At 41.0% G+C, this 18588-nt stretch overlaps 1 protein-coding gene across 1 annotated transcript in view; it reads left to right on the top strand.

Moving 5' to 3' along the window:
- Window positions 1–18588, top strand: part of LOC141548461 (integrator complex subunit 6-like) — a 59042-nt gene that overhangs the window by 10334 nt on the left and 30120 nt on the right. The window contains exons 3-6 of the mRNA XM_074277349.1: window positions 12893–13042; window positions 13931–14020; window positions 14218–14401; window positions 15029–15175. Coding sequence (XP_074133450.1) covers window positions 12893–13042; window positions 13931–14020; window positions 14218–14401; window positions 15029–15175 — 571 coding nt within the window. The remainder of the gene's footprint in view (window positions 1–12892; window positions 13043–13930; window positions 14021–14217; window positions 14402–15028; window positions 15176–18588) is intronic.

Below are 18588 nucleotides of genomic sequence, written 5' to 3'. Positions count from 1 at the left end.
ACTGAAGCAAATAACCCATTGATGTTTACTGCTTGAACAAAGGCATAGGATGAATGAATGAAGCATTTATTAAGCACTTACTATGTGCAAAGCAATCTACTGCCAACCTAAATAAAACAGTGTTTTTGGCTTTATCGCTGACCAAATTATCATCTGAGCCCCAGGGTTACCCAGTATATAAGTGAGAGGTACAGAAAGCACATTTATCAGATTTATCAGTGATACAAAGTTGGAATCCAAAGTCAGGATCCCAAAACATTTCCAGGCTAGATCACTATGCTGAATCTACTGTGATGTAATTTAATAGGGACAAATGTGTTGTCTTGGATTTGGAGTCAAAAGATCAATTTCAGAAGCCTGGGGAAAAGGCACTATGACTGAGATCTGGAGTTTTAGTAGATTGCTAGCTTAGGAGCACTCAGCAGTGTGGCAGAGCAGTCCCGGAAAGCTAATTTGATCTTAGGTAGCACAAAGACAGGACTAGCTTCCAGGGAGAGGAAGTGACAATCTTTACAATTTGCCCTCTGCAGAGCTCATCTGGAATCTTAGGTTCAGTTTCCAGTGCCAGAGATGAGGAGCAACACTGATAAGTTTGAGAATATCCAGAGGAGAGCCACCAGAATGGTGAAGGCTCTTGAGTATATCTCATATGAGACATGGTTGAAGGAATTAGGAACCTGGAGAAGAGACAATTAGGGGAGGGATGGAACTAATTGTCTGCTAGTAGTTGAAGGAGTACCCTAGGGAAGGGTGATTAGCCTTGGCCTGATTGGCCCCAGAAGGCAGAACAAGAAGCATTGGGGAGAAGGTTCAAATAGCTATTCAAGGTTAGGAAATGCATCCTAAAAAATCAGAAAAAATACAGGGTTCGGGGAAGATGTTACATGATGTTCTAGATAAGGGAATCAAAACTTAATATTATAGTACACAAGTGAAAAACATTATGCAAACGTGGCCTTTTGTACTCTTTTGGAATGTATAAATGTCCAAGCTAATGGGCATTGTCCCCTTGATGAAGAGGCTCCCTTTCAAAAGCGTGTTTGGAATTTTAAATACATTTTCCTATAAGAAGAAAAAAAAATTTAAGTTCTCACTATGTACCAGCACCTTTGCTAGATACTAAGAGAAAAGTGAGGCAGTCCTTGCCTTATAAATTTAAAACAGTTCTCTATATAGTTAAAAAATGAGGGCTTTGTTAGAGAAACTTGCTATAATTTTTTTCCCCTATTTTCTGTTTCCCTTCTAATCTTGACTTCATTTGTTTTATTTGTGCAAAAACTTTTAAATTTAATATAATCAAGATAATCCATTATGCATCCTGGAATGCTTTCTCTTTTGGATGGCCATAAATTATTCATTTTTCCATAAATATGGCAGGTAAAATATTCCACGCTCCCCTAATTTGCTTAAGATATCACCCTTTATGTCTAAATCATGTACCCATTTTGACCGTATCTTGGAATACATGCGAGATATTGGGCTAAAGTTTTTGCTAAAGTAATTTCTGGCTTTCCCAGCAACTTTTGTCAGCTAGTGTCTTCTTATCCTAAAATCTTGTAATTGTAAAATTGTAACCCCCTCCTTGTCAAACTTTAGATTACTTATAGTCATTTACTTCTACATATTGTGCATTTAATCTATTCCACTGGTCCACCACTCTATTTCTTAACCACCTTGAAATACAATTTGAGATCAGGTACTGCTGAGCTACCTTTCTTTGCTTGTTTTCAATTGATTCTCCTGATACTGTTGAGCTTTTATTCTTCCAGATATATTTGTTACTATTATTTCTAGCTCTATAAAATAATTTTTCTTTAATTTGATTGATTAATTTAATTAGATTTAATTTGATTTGGTAGGGTACTAAATAAGAAAAGTAATTTAGGTCTGCCCCTGAGCAAATAATGTTTCTTCCTTCAGTTGTTTAGATCTGACTATTTATATGAAAAATTTTATGTTCATTTAGCTTTGGGGTTTATCATGGCAGGTAGGCTCCTAAACATTCTATATTGTCCTCAGTTTTTTTAACTGGAATTTCTCTTTCTGTCTCTTCCTGCTGGACCTTGTTGGTAATATGTAGAAATGTTGATGATTTATATGGGTTTATTTTATATCCTGCAGCTTTACTGGTTGTTGATTTTTTCAGTTCATTTTTTTTAGGTTTTCTAGGATTTTTAAAGTATACCATTATATCATTTGCAAAGAGTGATAGTTTTGTTTTTCTTATTACCTGTTCTAATTACTTCAGGTTGTTTTGGTCCTATTGCTATAGCAAGCATTTCCAGAATATTGAATGATAGTTAATAAAGGGCATCCTTGCTTCACAGAAGCTGATCTTATTTTCTAGTAAGGCTTCTAGCTTGTCCCCATTACAGATAATTCTTGCTGATGGTTTTTGATAGACACTACTTATTATTTTCAGGAAAGCTCCATTTATTCCTATGCTTTCTAGTGTTTTTAATAGGAATACTGTTGTGTTTTGCTAAAAGCCCTTTCTACCTCTATTGAAATAATCATGTGATTATTTTTGTTGGTTTTGTTATTGATGTTATCAATTATACTGATAGCTTTCCTAATATTGAACTAGCCCTGAATTCCTGGTATATCTCCCTGGTCATGGTTTGTGATCTTTGTGATATATTGTTTTAATTTCCTTGCCAACATTTTATTTAAAATTTTTGCAACAATATTCATTAGGGAAATTAATCTATAGTTTTCTTTCTCTGTTTTTGCTCTTCCTGGTTTAGGTATTAAGACCATATTTGTGATGTAAAAAGAATTTGGCAGGACTCCTTCTTTGCCTGTTTTTTCCAAATAGAATATATAGTATTGGAATTAATTTTCTTTCAGTGTTTGACAGAATTCACTTGTAAATCCATCTGGTCCTGATGTTTTTTTGTTAGGAAGCTCATTTATGGACTGTTCAATTTTTTTCCCCTAAAATAGGCATGTTTAGATATTCCAAATTCTCTTCTGTTAATCTGGGCAATTTATATTTTTGTAAATATTCATTGATTTCACTTAGATTGTTGGATTTATTGGCATGTAATTGGGCAAAATAGCTTCTAATAAGTGTTTTAGTTTCGTCTTCATTTGTGGTTAATTCACCCTTTTTATTTTTGGTACTGGTTATTTGGTTTTCTTTCCTTTTTAAAAATCAAATTAGCCAATGATTTTTCTATATATTTTCCTTAAAACCAGCTCCCTGTTTTTACTTATTAGTTTTCTAACTTTCAATTTTATGAATGTTCTTTTGATTTTAAGGATTTCCAATTTGGCATTAATTGTGGATTTTTAATTTGTTTGGGTTTTTTTAGTTGCATGACCAATCTTTTCTTTCTCTATTTTATTGATATAAGCATTAGAGATACAAATATTCCCCTAAATACTGCTTTGTATACAACATAAATTTTTGTGTATTGTCTCATTGTCTTTGACCCATTCATTCTTTCAGATTAGATTATTTAATTTCCAATTAATTTTTAATCTGTCAGTTTTTGTGAAGTTGCTATATACAACTAAAAAAAGGTATATTCCTTTCTATTACCTTTCAGTTTTCTCCATGGGTTTATTATACCTAACTTTTCTAAAATTCTATCCTTAACTTCTTAATTGATTATTTTATGAGTAGGTAGTTCTAAAAGAAGAAAGTTTTAAGTCTTCCCACTAGTATAGTTTTACTGTCCATTTTCTTCTGCACATCATTTAACTTTTTGTTTAAGAATTTGGATGCAATGCCATTTAGTGTGTATAGGTTTAGAATTGATACTATTTCATTATCTTTGATACCCTTTAGTAAAAAGTAGTTTCTCTGCTTATCTCTTCTTATTAAAGCTACTTTTGCTTTTTCTTTGTCTGAAATCATGATCGCTAACTCTGCTTTTTCCCCTCTAACTCTGCTTTTTAAAAAACAAAACAAATACAAACCCTTAGCTGAAACAACAGATTCTACTTTGGTCTCTTATTTTTACTTTGTGTGTCTTTCTGTTTCAAGTGTTTTTCTTATAAATGACATCTTGTTGGATTCTGGTTTTTAATTCATTCCTCTATCTACTTCTATTTTATGGGTGAGTTTCTCCCATTCACATTCACAATTAAGATTAACTATTCCCCCTCCATTTTATTTTTTTCCTTCTGTTTATTTCCCTCCTTCTCCTCCTCCTCTTTCTCTGTTTCTATTTCTTTTTCTGAGTATGTGTGTCTCAAATTTCTCTTTTTCTCTGTTTCTTTGTCTCCTCCCCTTCTCTGTCTGTCTCTATCTCTGTCTTTGTCTCTGTCTTTCAATTGATCTTCCTTTTTCTACCCTACTCCTTTCCCTCTCTCCCCCTCTTCTTTCTGCTTTCTTATCGTTCTTGTCTCTCTCCCTTTCTCTCTGTCAGTTTCTCTTCTTCTCTCTCCCTGATTTCCCTCTGTCCTTCCTTCCTTCTCTGTCTTTATCATCCCCCTCTCTCCCCATGTCTCTGACACTCTCAAAGGTGTTCATCCATTTCAGTTATGTCTTGACTCTATGACTCCATTTTGAGTTTTCTTGCCAAACACAGCAGAGTGCTTTGCAATTTGCCTTTCCAGCTCATTTTACAGATGAGGAACTGAGGCAGACAGGGTCACACAGCTAATGAGTATTTGAGTTCAAATTTGAATTCAGGTCTTCCTGACTCCAGACCTGGTGTACTCTGCCCACTGCATTAACTAGTTTCCCCCCTTCTCTAGATAGATAGATAATAGCTTATTTCCTCCTCTCCCCTTACCATCTCTCTCTATAACTCTCTTCTCTCTCCCTCTATCCCTTTCTCTCCTTTCTCCATTCACCTTCTCTCTCTCCATTTCCCCTTCTCTGTCTCTCTCTTCCTCCTACTTCTCTCTCTCCCTGTATCTGTCTCTTCCCCCATCTGTGTCTGTCTTTCTCTTCCCCTCTTTTCCCTCCCTCCTTTTTGATCTGTGTGTCTCATTCTCCTTCCCTCTCTTCCCTCTCTCCTTTGTTTCTTCTCTTCTGTCTCTGTATGTTTCTGTCTCTCCCTTTCTGTTTCTCTTTATCTCTTTTTCTGTCCCCCTCCTGAATATTAAAAATGATGCAGGCTGGTTCCTTCCTGCTAACCCCCTACCCCAAACACTGTCTCCCCAGAGCCAGCTCTGGCTCTGATTGTGACCGCAATTCTGCCCATTTAAGGATTGAGCCTTTTCCTGTTGAGGCAGGTACAGATGCTGCCAGATGCTGTACAAATCAGTGGAAACCTAAAAAGTGAGACATGGAAGAGTACTAGCAGCTTTGTTCCTGCCTGGCATGTAGTAGGCATTTAATAAATGCTTGTTTCATTAAATCAAACAGAGACCACTCTGTAGTAAAACCTGAGCTTATATTTTAGGACTTATTGCAGCCTAGCAGAACCCAGAGGCTTCAGGAGTCAGGCATCCTAGTCTGCAGCTCAGGGACACCCCTACAGCCTCCCCACCCAGTGCTGCACCCAGACCTCCAGGGACAGCAGACTCACTTCTTCCCAAAGCAGCTCGCTTGCTCCCCTTTTGTGTGGCTCCATTCCTAGGCTGCTTTTTCTTGTGTTGAGCTAAAATCTGCCTTCTTCATCCTTTTATTATTCCTAATTTCACTCTCTTAAACAGTTCCCCTTTCATGTGAAAGCCCTTCATACTATTGAAAACAACTATCTTGTGTGCCTTCTCTCCTCCCTCCCCCCGTCTACATTGCCTTTTCTAAATATACCTAGTTCACAGGGCTGTCAATGTAGAACTAAAAAGGAGTTCACCTTCACGTAGTCCTACTTCCAGCCTTTCGAGAGATGAAGTTTCTCACTTCAGATCACACAAGTGGTAAGTGGCAAAACAAAGATTTGAACCCACTTTCTCAGATTTCACATTGAGCCCAATTTCCACAGAACCATGCTGCTAGTCTTTTATTATAGCAACCAGGCCTCCCGCCATCCTGATCATCCTTTGCTGGACACTTTCCTGCTTACACTGTGGTGCACTGAATTAATAAACAGCAGGGTTTCAGTGTGGTCATGCTGACGTTGGCCAAGAGACCTCTCACTGCCCCCATTCTGGACTCTGAGATGACATCGATTTTTTTCAAATTTCCACTTCAAATTAGACCTGTTGATCTGTGTGTGACTCATGGTATATCTAAATTATCGGGAATCCTCATAGGATTCAATTCCATTTATTGAGTAAATGTTTTGTGTTAGGCACTGGAAATAGACAAACACACAAAAAAGTCCCGCCTTTCCATTTTACTGGGGGTTCGGGGGAGTAGAGCCAAGGGTAAATTAGCAGTTTTGTTTCTAGCATATGACAGTAGATGATTCCCAGAATTCCTTTTGGTAGCTTCTCATTGGTATTTGCTCATGATGATATACACCTTGGTGCCATAGCCTCTGAGCCAGAAATTTCAGCCTGCTATAGATAGCCTTCTTACTTCAGCAACCCACAGCACAGTAACCCTGCATTAAGCCCCTCTAGTGTTATTGACTATCTACAGTCTTAGTTGATTCAGGGGCTTCTTTTTACTTTGGTCTCAGTTATGTAGCAGGATTCCATTTTGAAACTTAGGAATGAGATCTTGAATATCTCTGACTTTGCTGTCCAGGGGGTATTTCTACTCGTGTAGAAGTTAGACCAGACAGCATCTTTAGGTGCCTTCTGACTGAGAGATGCTGTGATTTCTTGTCGGGTGGGTCCTAACTTGTGCTCATGGCTGGATCTAAAATCTGAGATTCTGTATGATCTTGAACATGGTGGTGGGGAATAACAACATAGTTCTAGTTGGTCAAATTTGCATGGGTTGTGATGTTTCACTTGCTCTTCAAGCTGCCAGTCTTTCCATTTCCCAGAAGCAGGCCAAGAGATGTCATCAGGTTGGGGGAAAAGAGGCTGAGATGTCCAGAGATGACTCACTGCTTAGAGAACACCAATAGCTATGGCCCCGATGCCCAAAAAGGAGGTGGTGGAATAAGTGTAGAGCATGGAGAATGATGGCAAGGCAGCTTTGTATGGCAGGCCCCAAGACTGCAGAGAAGCAAGGAAGGAGGAGGTCTGCCAAGTCACTGTTACCAGAAGTTGTGATGATCTTTCTCATGCCCATCATGAATGCTACGAGGAAAGGCAACCACATTTCTCATGATATTCAGTGTTGCCTGTGGATGAGTGATGCAAATATGCCCTGCTCCTTCACTCGCCTCTCAGAAGGGAAACCTGTGTGTGGGCCAGTTTGATTTCTAGTGAGAAGGCCAGTATTGGCATGGCTCAGCTCCATCAGAAACATGTTGACTTGGTCAGCAGACAAGGATCTTATATTTCACATACCAGCAGTTGAATTAATGTTCATAGATGGTCTCAGAACCATTCTAAAGAATGTCCTGCTTTTTCCTTCCTTAACAAGGACAGAACTCAACTTAGTCAAGCACAGACTTGACTTTCTGTCTCCCGGTTGGTATGGAGATAGATTAGATACATTAACAATTCTGGACCAGAAGTAAACACTATTCAGCCAAACCATGCAAGGTCAGTTTATAAATACCTGGACCAGAGCTTGACAGCATCCAGTTCTGTGTGTGTTTTTACCTCCCTTTCCTCTTTCCTTTTTCCCACTGTAAGTTAATCTGGTCCTTGAAGAAGGTGCTCAATTGCTGTCATGCTCTGTGTAGCTACCTAACTTGTTTCTATAGAGAAGAAAGAAGTGTTTGTAAGGGCACACACAGATGATTAAAAAAAGAGCAAGAAATGCTTTTAAAAAAACCAGTTCTGTATTCATTCCCACCATTGAAAAAGAAGAGTTGTGACAGTGACGATATCTGCTATGTGCATTTGTATTAAAGAGGAGAGGATGATTGTGATCATTTTCTGTCCTTTTTCTTGTTGCCATCTGCAATACTGAGATTCAAAGTATAGTCAAATGGCCAAGGCTATTCTCCCATCCACTTGTGAAGTTCACCTTTCGATCACCGAGGGAACAATTCTGATTGGAAGAGAGTGCAGTCTGAGTACAGCTGGAGGTTTGGGGTTTACTACACTAATGTTAACATTACTTACCAAAAAGTAGCCAAACTCAATGCGGGACTTCAAGGCAAAAAGCCTTGCAGTCATATTCTGCCTCTGGTATCAGCTCTGGGATTGTGGGCCTTCCCATCATCCCTCTGGTCCTCAGCTTCCTCACATATGTAACAAGGATAATAACGCCCCCATACCACCTGCCTCCTGGGGTGGCTGGGAGGCTCAAATCAGGTGAGATATGTATAGCTGGAAGGAAGGAAGAAAGGAAGAAAACAAGCTTTATTAAGTACCTACTGTGTGCTGGGCACTATGCTAAACATTTGCCAACTCTTATCCCCTTTGATCCATACACAACTCTGTAAAATTGTCCCCATTTTATAGTTGAGGAAACTAAGGTAGAAAGCCATTAAGTGACTTGCTCTGGCTCACGGAGCGAGGAAGTGTTTGAAGCTAGATTTGTGTGGTTCTATGGCTCTGCATCACCTAGGTTTGGTGTGCAATGATAATGCCAATTATTATTACCATCCATAGTATTTCCAGAGTGTTTTGAAAGAATGAAAAGAATTTAGCAAGTGCTCTCTTCCTTTCTTCCTTTGCAGTGACTCTGATTTGTTCATCTTGCCACTGTTACCCTTATTTCTTCATACCTAGATTCTTGCAGTGGGCTCATTGATCTTCTTTTCCTCTTTTACCCCATTCCAGACCCATCTATTCTGTCTACTACTACTAGCTTAATCTTCCCCAAAATCTCTTTTCATCATGTTACTTCCTCCTGCCCAAGAACCTGTTCCTACTGCCTACACAAATCAAGTTCCAACTCTTTTGCCAGCTCTGTGTTTCTAAAATATTGTTTTTTATCATGTCACCACCCTGACACCAAACATCTATAGTGAGAGCTCCTAATTAACAGCCCCATGGAAGTATAAAACTCTTAGCCCTGGCCTTTCATGTTCTCTAGAATCTCAAATGACATCATATCATACCTTATTTCCCAGTCCTCAGCCAATCCCTTCTCTTTCTAGCTAGACTCTTGGCTTGTTTGCTGTCTCCCGTACAGACTCTGCTCATTTACCTGTCTATGCCTTCCTCGCAATCTCTCTTCCTTCCTTGAAATTAAGGACTACTATTTCCACTGCTATATCTCCAGGGACCTATTAAAAGCTTGACAACTACTTGTTAATTGATTTTGATCCTCCTGGAATGAGAGGATTGAACCAGATGATGTCTCAAGAGATATAAAGCTCTGATTCTTGGCTTCTCCTGGTTCTTTATTTCCCCTTGATAGTATTCAGTGGTGACTAAGCATTTGTTCAGTCTTTGCACTTCAGAATATCTTAATATTATAGATTCTTTTTTCCTAGCACCTTCATCTTAGAGATAAAGAAACTGAAGTTCAGGGAGGACAAGTGACTTGATAGAGATGGAATGCAGACCCGGGTTGTGATTCCAAATCTAATGCTTTCCTGAGAATGGATCCGGCTGTCTCCTCACTAGACTATACTACTTACAGATTGATCCATAGGCATCCACAAAATCTGAGCCCCATATTTTATACACCTGTGAGGTGGATTACTTAGGTGGGACCCAATAGCCTGCTCCCAAGGCATCACTAAACCAAATATTGTACAGTCTTTCCTACCAAACAGTGATATATTCTTCAGTTGACCTCTCATTTAAAAAAGAATTCCTATCAGTAAACTTTTTTTAAAACATCACTTTGATTGGTGAATCTCTCCCTTCTCCCCTGCCCAGGGAATCATCCATTATAAGATTTTAAAAGAGGGAAACAAAGAGGGAACCAAGACATCTCCTGAGTCTGACAGTATATGTAATGAGTATTGCCTACCTCTGCTCTCTCACTTCTGCCAAGAAAGGAGGGACCGCCCTCTCTAGTTCTGTGTGGACACATCAGCTTGTCAGAGGCTAGTAATTGGGAAGAAAACTGACTTCTGTTGGAGGTCTAGTCCTGTAGAGACTCAGGAACTGGTGGACTTCATTCCCACCAGGCCTCTTCTCTCTTACCCCCTCATAGCATATTCTGTTAGCTGCTAAGAACAAAATAAATGGTAACCCCTCCTTTGTCCCCCAGTTCAACTAGTCTGCTATAGAAGTGGCTGGTAGGATTGGGATTGGGATGCAAAGGATTGCACTTATTTCTCATCTTGGGATGGTGCTGACTCATTAGTACCTGGAGTCTGGCGGAGTCATGATGTTCTTCCTGGTTTTGTCTTTATATTCTTCTGTCTGTTGGACAAGTTGCCTAAATTCTTTCCAATTGGTATCTTTCATTTCACAGAATTTTGAGCTCAGAAACTTTTTCTGCCTTGTCCATGAGCCTTCTCTCTCAAGATGAGGGTAGGACACTCTCTGCTCTTGTCTGGGAGAATCACTTAAATAAAACCTGGGCTGATGCTCTGATTTCACCCTGTGCCAAGCAGCTTTAAGTGCTACAAAGAATTTCAGCAACTACCCTCTCTGAGCCTTGATATCGTAGCTGATGGTACGGGGCAATGCCATGCTGATTTACCAACATTGCCTATTCTCACCTTCTTCAAAGGCATGTGTGCTTGGCTATTTTCTTCTTCGACATTGGGACAGCTGTCTTGTACTTGGCCTTTTTGCCTCTTACTTGAGGACTTCTGGAATCTGTGATTCATGATGATTTCTAAAATATAGTTAGGATATTCTTCTGCCTCTTTTTTATTCTGTATATGCTTGGGCTGGCTGTCCCCAAAGTTTTAGTGCAGTCAGAAGCAGCTCCTCATTTTCCATCCAGTTGAAAGCTTCTTGGGAGTCGGGAATGTTTCATTCATTGTTTTTGGATCCCTTGCCGCTTGGGCAGTGTCAGGAACCTCATAGCCAAATTAGGAAATGCTTGTTGATTTATTGAGCGGCTACACAGGCCTATGGGCTTTAGTGTTTTCCTGGTCCTGTTTGGTTTCTCAATGTAAGAGCATATAGCAGATTCCTCCGTCTCCTCCCTTAGTCGGACAGTGAGTGTCCTGGGTTACATGCTGATTGCGAGGCAAGAAAACCATATCCACCACCCTACCACCTCATTTTCTTTTAAAAAAAATTAATTTCAAATTTCCTTTAATTGACTGAAATCCACCTTCCCTCCCTCCGACTTTTCCCATCTCCCCAACTGAAAAAAGAAAAACAGAAAGTGTTTGTAACAAATACGTATAGCGAAACAAATTCCCATCCTGGTTGTGGTCACAAAATGTCTGTCTTCACCTGCCTTCTGAATCCATCACCTCTCTGCCAAGAGGTACAGAGTCTTTTCCATCATGATTTCTCTGGCATCACCCCCACCCCGATTTTGCAAAGGACTAAAACAAAGCTCAGAGAGGGAAAGGACTTGGCTGAGGCTGAAATAAAAATGAAGGGCCCCAGCTCCCCTCTTGCCTGCCTGCCCATCAGCAGCCGTGTGCCCTCCGCCATTCAGCCTCCTACAGTACAGTGAGTCGGGTCTCCTGTGTCCTGTCTTCAAGAGCTTCTATGTGCCGGTGACTGCTGGCTGGCTGCTGAATCCCACCTCAGGCTGTGCACTGCTCTTAGCCCTACCGTTTGCAGCTCCTGCTTTCCAGCTGCTCTTGAGTCCCTCTAGTCTAGAAGTTTTATAACCTGGAGTTTGGAAACAGGCTTAATTTTTTTTTCTTATGGACATACTGCATCATAACTGGTTTCCTTTGTAATTCTGTGCCTTTTCTTTCATGTATTTAAAAGCACGATTCTGAGGAGTCCAGAGGTTTCCCCAGACTACTCAAGGAGTCTATGACACAAAAAGGGTTAAGAACCTCTGCTCTAGATTCAGCCCAGTCCCATCTCAGTTTCCCACAGAAAAAGCTGACTTTTCATTAATAGTGACACCTGCTCTCTTGTTTCCATTGAGCCTGAATGGCAGCAGGTATGGCTTATATAGGATCATGGGGTCAGAGCTGGAAAGATCTTTGGGATTTAGCTCAATCCCATCATTGGGCAGAGCAGGAAACTGAGGCCCAAAAGAAGAAGCAAATGATCAAAAGTTACCTAGCTAATAAATGGCAGATCTCAGATTCGAATCCAGAAATTCCAACCCTAAGTAAGTCTAGTGCTCTTTCCATTGCATCTCTTTGAGACTTTACCTCATCTTGACAGATAGAGCACTTCTGTGGTCTTTTCTGTATCCAGTTTTGTGTCTGTTATCTCTTCTCTTGTAAGCATAACAAGAACAGAGTGTGCACACTTGATATGCTATCTGCTTACTTGGGACTACACTGATTTTAGGAACAGATCTGAAAGTCACCACCCATGCATTGGTCTCCCCTCCTAGAAGCTCAAAAGGTTGGAATACGACAGAGGTGCGTTTTCCTTATCTGTCAGGGTGATATTCCATAGAGTCTCAAGGAATAGGAAGAGATCTAAGAGGCCACCTAGTCAAATGAAGGCTTGAGCAAGAATCATTTCTTTCATCTCCCTGATAGATGGTCAGTTAGCCTCCTCAAAGATCTCAGCAGCGAGGATCCCGCTACCTCCCAAAGTGGGCCACTCCCCTTTCGGATCTATATTAGGAAGCTACGTCTGCCTCTGTGAGTTCTGACTCTGTCAGGTTCATTTACCTCTCTGGCCGACATCGAGGGTCCTACCCGAAGAAAGTGCTTCTCAGAATAAGCATTTCAAAGGAGTTTTACTTGAGAAAAGGAAGAATTTCTTTTCAGAGATGGGAGAAATAGCGAAGAACTAGCAGTGGCCATCAGAGACCCACAGAGTCACAAAGAAAGAAGAGTGTCTGATGCGAGTCCAGAAAGAGAATGGCCAAGCTCCAGATGGTGCCGGATGCTTTGCGCATCTTATGCGTTGCCTAATTGGGTATTCCGTTTTGAAACTTAAATGTTATTTGATCTTACAGGCTGGTTGGAAAGAGAGTCATGCCACATTCATGACTGAACTGAAAAACCTTCATGCTTCTGGACTGACTACCCTTGGCCAGGCTCTGAAATCTTCATTCGATTTGTTAAATCTGAATAGATTGGTGTCTGGAATAGACAGTTATGGACAGGTAATGATACATTTAAGTGCTTACAGCTAACTGTTTTTGCTTTTGCTTTTTGGTGTGACTAAGGATTTATGCTTGGCATTGTGAAGTTTTTCAATTTCTTTGCACGGACTCTGGAAAGCTGATACAACCCTAAACTCTTTTTTACAAAATGAATAAGGTTTTCTCGGTATTGATGGCATTCGTTTGTTCCAAATTATGTATTGGTGTTCCTACGCGTCACATTTTTTTTTTCTCACAGGAAACAAAGCCCATTGGTCTGGCATGGATCTTGCTCCAATGGAGGCCAAGCCTCCAGTTACAGGTTGGATGAATATTGTTGTGCCAGGGTAGATATGTGGAGTGTATAGTCAAAGTGCGTGCCTTTTTCAGAACTGTCAACTGAAACGTTTGAGGAAGAAGGAAAGGTCAAGAAGTACTCACCATGCCCCTCCCCACCCTCCTTTCCTTGCCCTGCCCACCAAGGGGTCAGTGGCGCAGGCACTGTGTCTAAAACCAACTTAACAGCTGCCAAGACTCTTCTCCCCTTCTCTCACTTGTACCAGTGCTCAAGCCTATTAAGGGGTTTGTTTGACCTTGTGATCTATTCCCAAATACATTCATTTCATGATTCTTTCAGCTCTAGCATTGAGGTAGATTATTATGGTCTCTAGGAGGATCAGGGCAAAATTGAATACCATTTCTGAACTTGCTGCTAGATTGTGATCACTTGGACTTCAGTCTCCTTTGAAATCAACTTTCATACCCTGATCATTTATGTTATTCTTGAATCAAGAGGGGAAAACTATCCTCTCCATCAGCATTTTGAGAACTATCTGCTGAGTGAAAATTTGTTAATAAAAGGTTATTGTTTCATTCACTAATCTTTTTGTTTTTCAAATATAATTTTAGGGGAGGAACCCATTCTTTCTGGAACCGTCTCTTTTAATTGTCATCACAGATGGAAATAAATTAACATGTCCAACCGGTGTTATAGATGATGTAAGATTGCCTTTTTCATAGAACTTTAACTCAATGGCTGGGAATCTGCAGTTAGTTCTGGGGGAGGTAGATTTGTTTCCATGAGCAACGGGTTTTGATCAAACCGTCCACGTTGACCATCCCCTAAAGGCAGGGGAGGAGTGGGGGCTTTAAGTGCTACATTTTAAGATGAACTTTGCCTGATCTTGCCTCATCAGCTTCATCTCCCTTTGACTTCTCCTCTGCCTGGAAGTGAGCTAACCAAAGAACCTTTCCGCTGGGACCAGAGGGTATTTGCCCTGGTGTTGCGTATTCCTGGGACGTACGTGCCTGACCCAGAGCCGCTAGGGAGCATACCAATGGATGACTCTATTATTACACAACTGTGTGAAATTACAGGAGGTATCAGGCATAACTTATGGTCTTGAAGTGACAGGAGGGGAGGTTAGGTAGAGGTCTGAATAGCTACGTCAGCCCTGTTTTCGACACTGAGTATTGACAGATAATCTATCTGCTGTTCATCCCGGGAGGGTTATCCCCATAATGGCTCCTATTAAGACTCAGCTCAGGAACCCTCCCGTAACTGAGAAAGCCCTCCCTGATTCTCCCTCCTCATGCCCAGTCTTTAGAGCTCTCACTCCCTTCTCAGTTATTTTGTATCTTAGGCATCTGGGTATGTGTTATTTACCTTAGGTGCCACCTCCTCTAAGTACCCTTCCCCCATTTCCCTCTCTCCCTGCTCCCTACCTAGCTAATGTTGGCAGCCCCCACCAAACTCAAGCTCCTTAAAGATGAGGATTTTTAAAAATTTTATCTTTGTGTCTCTAGTTCTGATCAATCAAAGGAACATTTATTAAGTGTCTATTATGTCAGGCACATAGTAAGTGCCTAATAAATATTTTAATGGAATCAAATTGAATAGCAGATTATCCCCTGTAATATGGTAAGGTTTTCAGACATATTTTGTCTTGTGGAATTATCTGTTAGAAAGCAAAAGGCTCATTCTCGTATTCTTTCTTTTTCATCCAGGACGTTCCTATTGTATCAGGAGCCACAAAATGTTGAGCTATTGCTTAGAAACTTTAGTTCAGAAAATTCAGATTGGTGTTGTTGTCAAGTTTGAAAAAGCAGAAGTAGAGCCTGTTTTGCCTCCTGAAGAAATGAAAGGAAAGAAAGGTAAGTGTGAGACTTGTTGGTGGGAGGGAGGAAGGCTGGGCTCTAGGAGGCTGTGTTGGCTTTTTCCCTGCTGCTGAAAACAGCCCCCACCCACATCCCCACCTTTTGCTTGGCTGTAGGCTCTCTGCTGAGAAATTGGCAGGCCGTTGTTGATCCGTGCAGGCTCATCACAATCCCATCCTTGCCTCTTCACTGCACTGCCGTTTTCTTGAGAGTCAGCTGATGCACAAAAGTAGAGGGAGACAAGTTTTGCCTAGTGCTCTTTCGGGCAGGAGAAATAAGTCACGTGGAAAATCCAATTTTCAATCATTGAAAAAAGCCTCAAGGATACATAAGCTACAGTGTGCTCACAGCTCTGCCGCACCTGGCTCTGTGGCTTTGGGGTTGTCTTTGAAAAAAAAAAAAAAAAAGAAGAAGAAGAAGAAGAAGCAAATCCCCAGTCAGCCCAAGGACCTCCTTAAAATGTCTCCTCTAGAGATCTAGTGAGCTTGATTGGTCCATCTATATCTCCCTATCTCTATGCATCTCTAGATGTCTCAGGCCTTCCTCTGGGTGTTTTCTGGAAATATAGAGTCAACTCACAAAGGAAGTTCCCTCAAGGAACTTCCACCCTTCCCGGTAGGAAGGACAGAGGTGTCCAAAAGAATCTTTCTAAAACATTTCTTTTGAGGGCCTTCATTCTGAGTTATTGGGGTTGTTTAGTCACATCCAACTCTTTGTGATCCCATTTGGAGTTCTTTTAGCAAAGATACTGGTGTGGTTTGCCATTTCCTTCTCTGGCTCATTTTACAGATGTGGAAACTGAGGCAAACAGGGTGAAGTGATTTGCTCAGGGTCTGCTAGTCTTTAGGATCCCTTTAGTGGACAGTGATCATTGGTTTCTTCCTATTCCCTAAATCGTCATATATGAATGAACAAATGAATATTTCAGAATATAACAAGTACTTAAGATATACAAAGCACTGTGCTAAGCTGAGGATACAAACAGAAGAGTCAGACAGTCCCCGCCCTCACAAAGCTCACACTCTAATAGGGAGGGGAAGTTTCATTTGCCCATCAGATAGGGTCCCCCAGTTCTTAGAGTGCAAATGCTAAGCCCTCTTCCTTTCTGTCATTTCTGCCGGTACGATCCCATGATGATGGTGAACCGTTTGAGGGGCCAAGGTGTCTGTAGCACCTGCAGGGGCAGCGAGCAGGCTGCATCTCCTTCCTAGGAGGGTGGCTGAGGGCACTGGGCTGTAAGTATTGCTGTTCCCAAGGCCTCCTGGGATGTCCCCATAAAGGTCTGAAGGGAGGTCATACTCAAGACCATAAGCTTCTTGAAGGTAGGAAGACTTGTTCTGTTTGTCTCTCCAGTGCAGCCCCTTGGGTTGGATAGGTAGTTTTGCCAAAGCCCTGTCTGGCTGGAAGAACAGACCCTGACCCATAGAGCAGTAAAATCCCTGATCTGATTCCAGACCTGGCTTTGACAATTTCTAACTTTTCTTTCATCATACCTACTTTCATCTGTGCCTCAGTTTCCTCATCTATTAAAATGGGGATGATACTCTCCCACTACTTAATTCCCAAGCTTGTTGGGAAGGAAATGCTTTATAATCCATTTTGCTACTGAGTATCTCTAACCATTTCTCAGCCCACATCAGTCTCCCTGTAGCTTCCACCTAAAGGCCCAAGCAGAAGATCTTTGGGTACTTGAGAAGGCCTGTCCTGTGGCCCTTGGGTCTTTCCTTCTCCAGGCTAGACATGGCCAGTGTCCTCAGCTGATCGTTGTACAGCCTACTGTTGGGGGCCGGCCCTGTCCCAGCAGGCTTCCTCTCTGTGCCTTTCCAGCTTTAGCGGTGTCCCTGCTCAAATTTGGCCCAAGTAAGATCTCCTTCACTTTCCCTTTTATTCCAGGGATTAAAGACAATTTGGGGCTGGTCTATAGGACTACAGATTCCATAGCATGTCAGAGGTCAGCTAGCCAACGCTGGCCCTGTCTCCCTTCCCCTTTAACAGGAGATGAGACTAGGGATTGGTGCTCAAGGTCACACAAGTACTCATCATAAGTCATTTTTAGCACACTTTCAGATTTGCAAAGAGCATCACAGAAATTCTCATTGGAGCCCTATAAGAACCCTGCAGGTAGTAACATCCCTCTTTGCAGATGAGGAAACTGAGTCTAATGCATATGGCACATTAGCTGGATGGTACAGTGGGTAGAGTGCTGGATCTGCAGACAGGAAGACTTAGGTTCAAATCCAATCTCAGACCTCTTTCTTAGCTGTGTGATCCTGCACAAGTCATTTTAATGCTGCCTGCCTTAGTTTCCTCAACTGTAAGGGGGGGGGATAATAATAGCACCTACCTTAAAGGGTTGTTGGGAGAATCAAACGAGATAATATTTGTAAAGTGGTTAACACAGTGCTTGGGATATAGAAGATGTTTAATAAAAGCTGACCCAGATTTTTCCATCTCTAAAGCCTGCACTCTAGCCACTGTCACAGTCTTCTCAATAAAGTAATAGGCAAAATCAGGATTTGAACTCAGGTCCCCAACTCCAACTCTAGGCTTTTTTTTCATTGTACCCTACTGCCTGCATCCACTACATTTGCACTGTCCCTTTTGTGACAGGGTTCGAGAAACACTCCCAAGTGTGAGCGCTCTTTCAGTGAAGTTAGAGGCTCATTCAGTAGCCCTCATCACTAGACAAAACACTTTGCTATAGCTTCTGACTAAATGTTTTTCTCAGCTTGTCTGAGCAGTTCTTATGCCACAGCTTGGTCTTTGTGGATTTCTACTAGACCTGGCCAAGTCCTTTCTAGCCGGATGCTTTTTTATAAAGTTAAAATCATAGATTGGCAGCATGCATTGTAGAATTTTCACTTGGGACTTGGGAAGAAAAGAGTAAACTCTGTAGTAAAGGATCACTAGGTCAACAACCTTTCTCTCCCCTTCTTCTCTCATTTCTCCCTCCCTCTCTCTGTCTCTCTTTCTCTCCCCCCCTTTTTTTAGCAAGGCAATTGGAATTAAATGAGTTGCCCAGAATCACACAGGTAATAAGTATCAGATCTGTGCCCGCTGCAGTGCCACCTAGCTGCCTCCAAAATCTCATTTTGATTCAAATAAGTCTAGGATGCCTTTTGTTTTTAAGTTCAAGTTACTTGAGCTCTAATTGAACTTTGTTGGGCAGTGTGGGTGTAGCATTCTGCCCTGTAGCCTCCATTTTCCTACTGAGATACCAGAAGTATATATATATATATATATATATATATATATATATATATATATATATATATATATATATATATATATATATATATATATATATATATATATATATATATATCATTATCTATTCTCTGGAACCAAATGATGCAAAATGTGGTTTTCTTTTATTCTTTTAAAACTATTTCAACTTGTGATTTGCAAAC

The sequence above is a fragment of the Sminthopsis crassicaudata genome, chromosome X (genome assembly GCF_048593235.1).
Source record: "Sminthopsis crassicaudata isolate SCR6 chromosome X, ASM4859323v1, whole genome shotgun sequence".
In the NCBI taxonomy this organism is placed as follows: Eukaryota; Metazoa; Chordata; class Mammalia; order Dasyuromorphia; family Dasyuridae; genus Sminthopsis; species Sminthopsis crassicaudata.
Note: the sequence above shows the minus strand (reverse complement) of the source record. Positions and strands in the feature narration are given on the sequence as shown.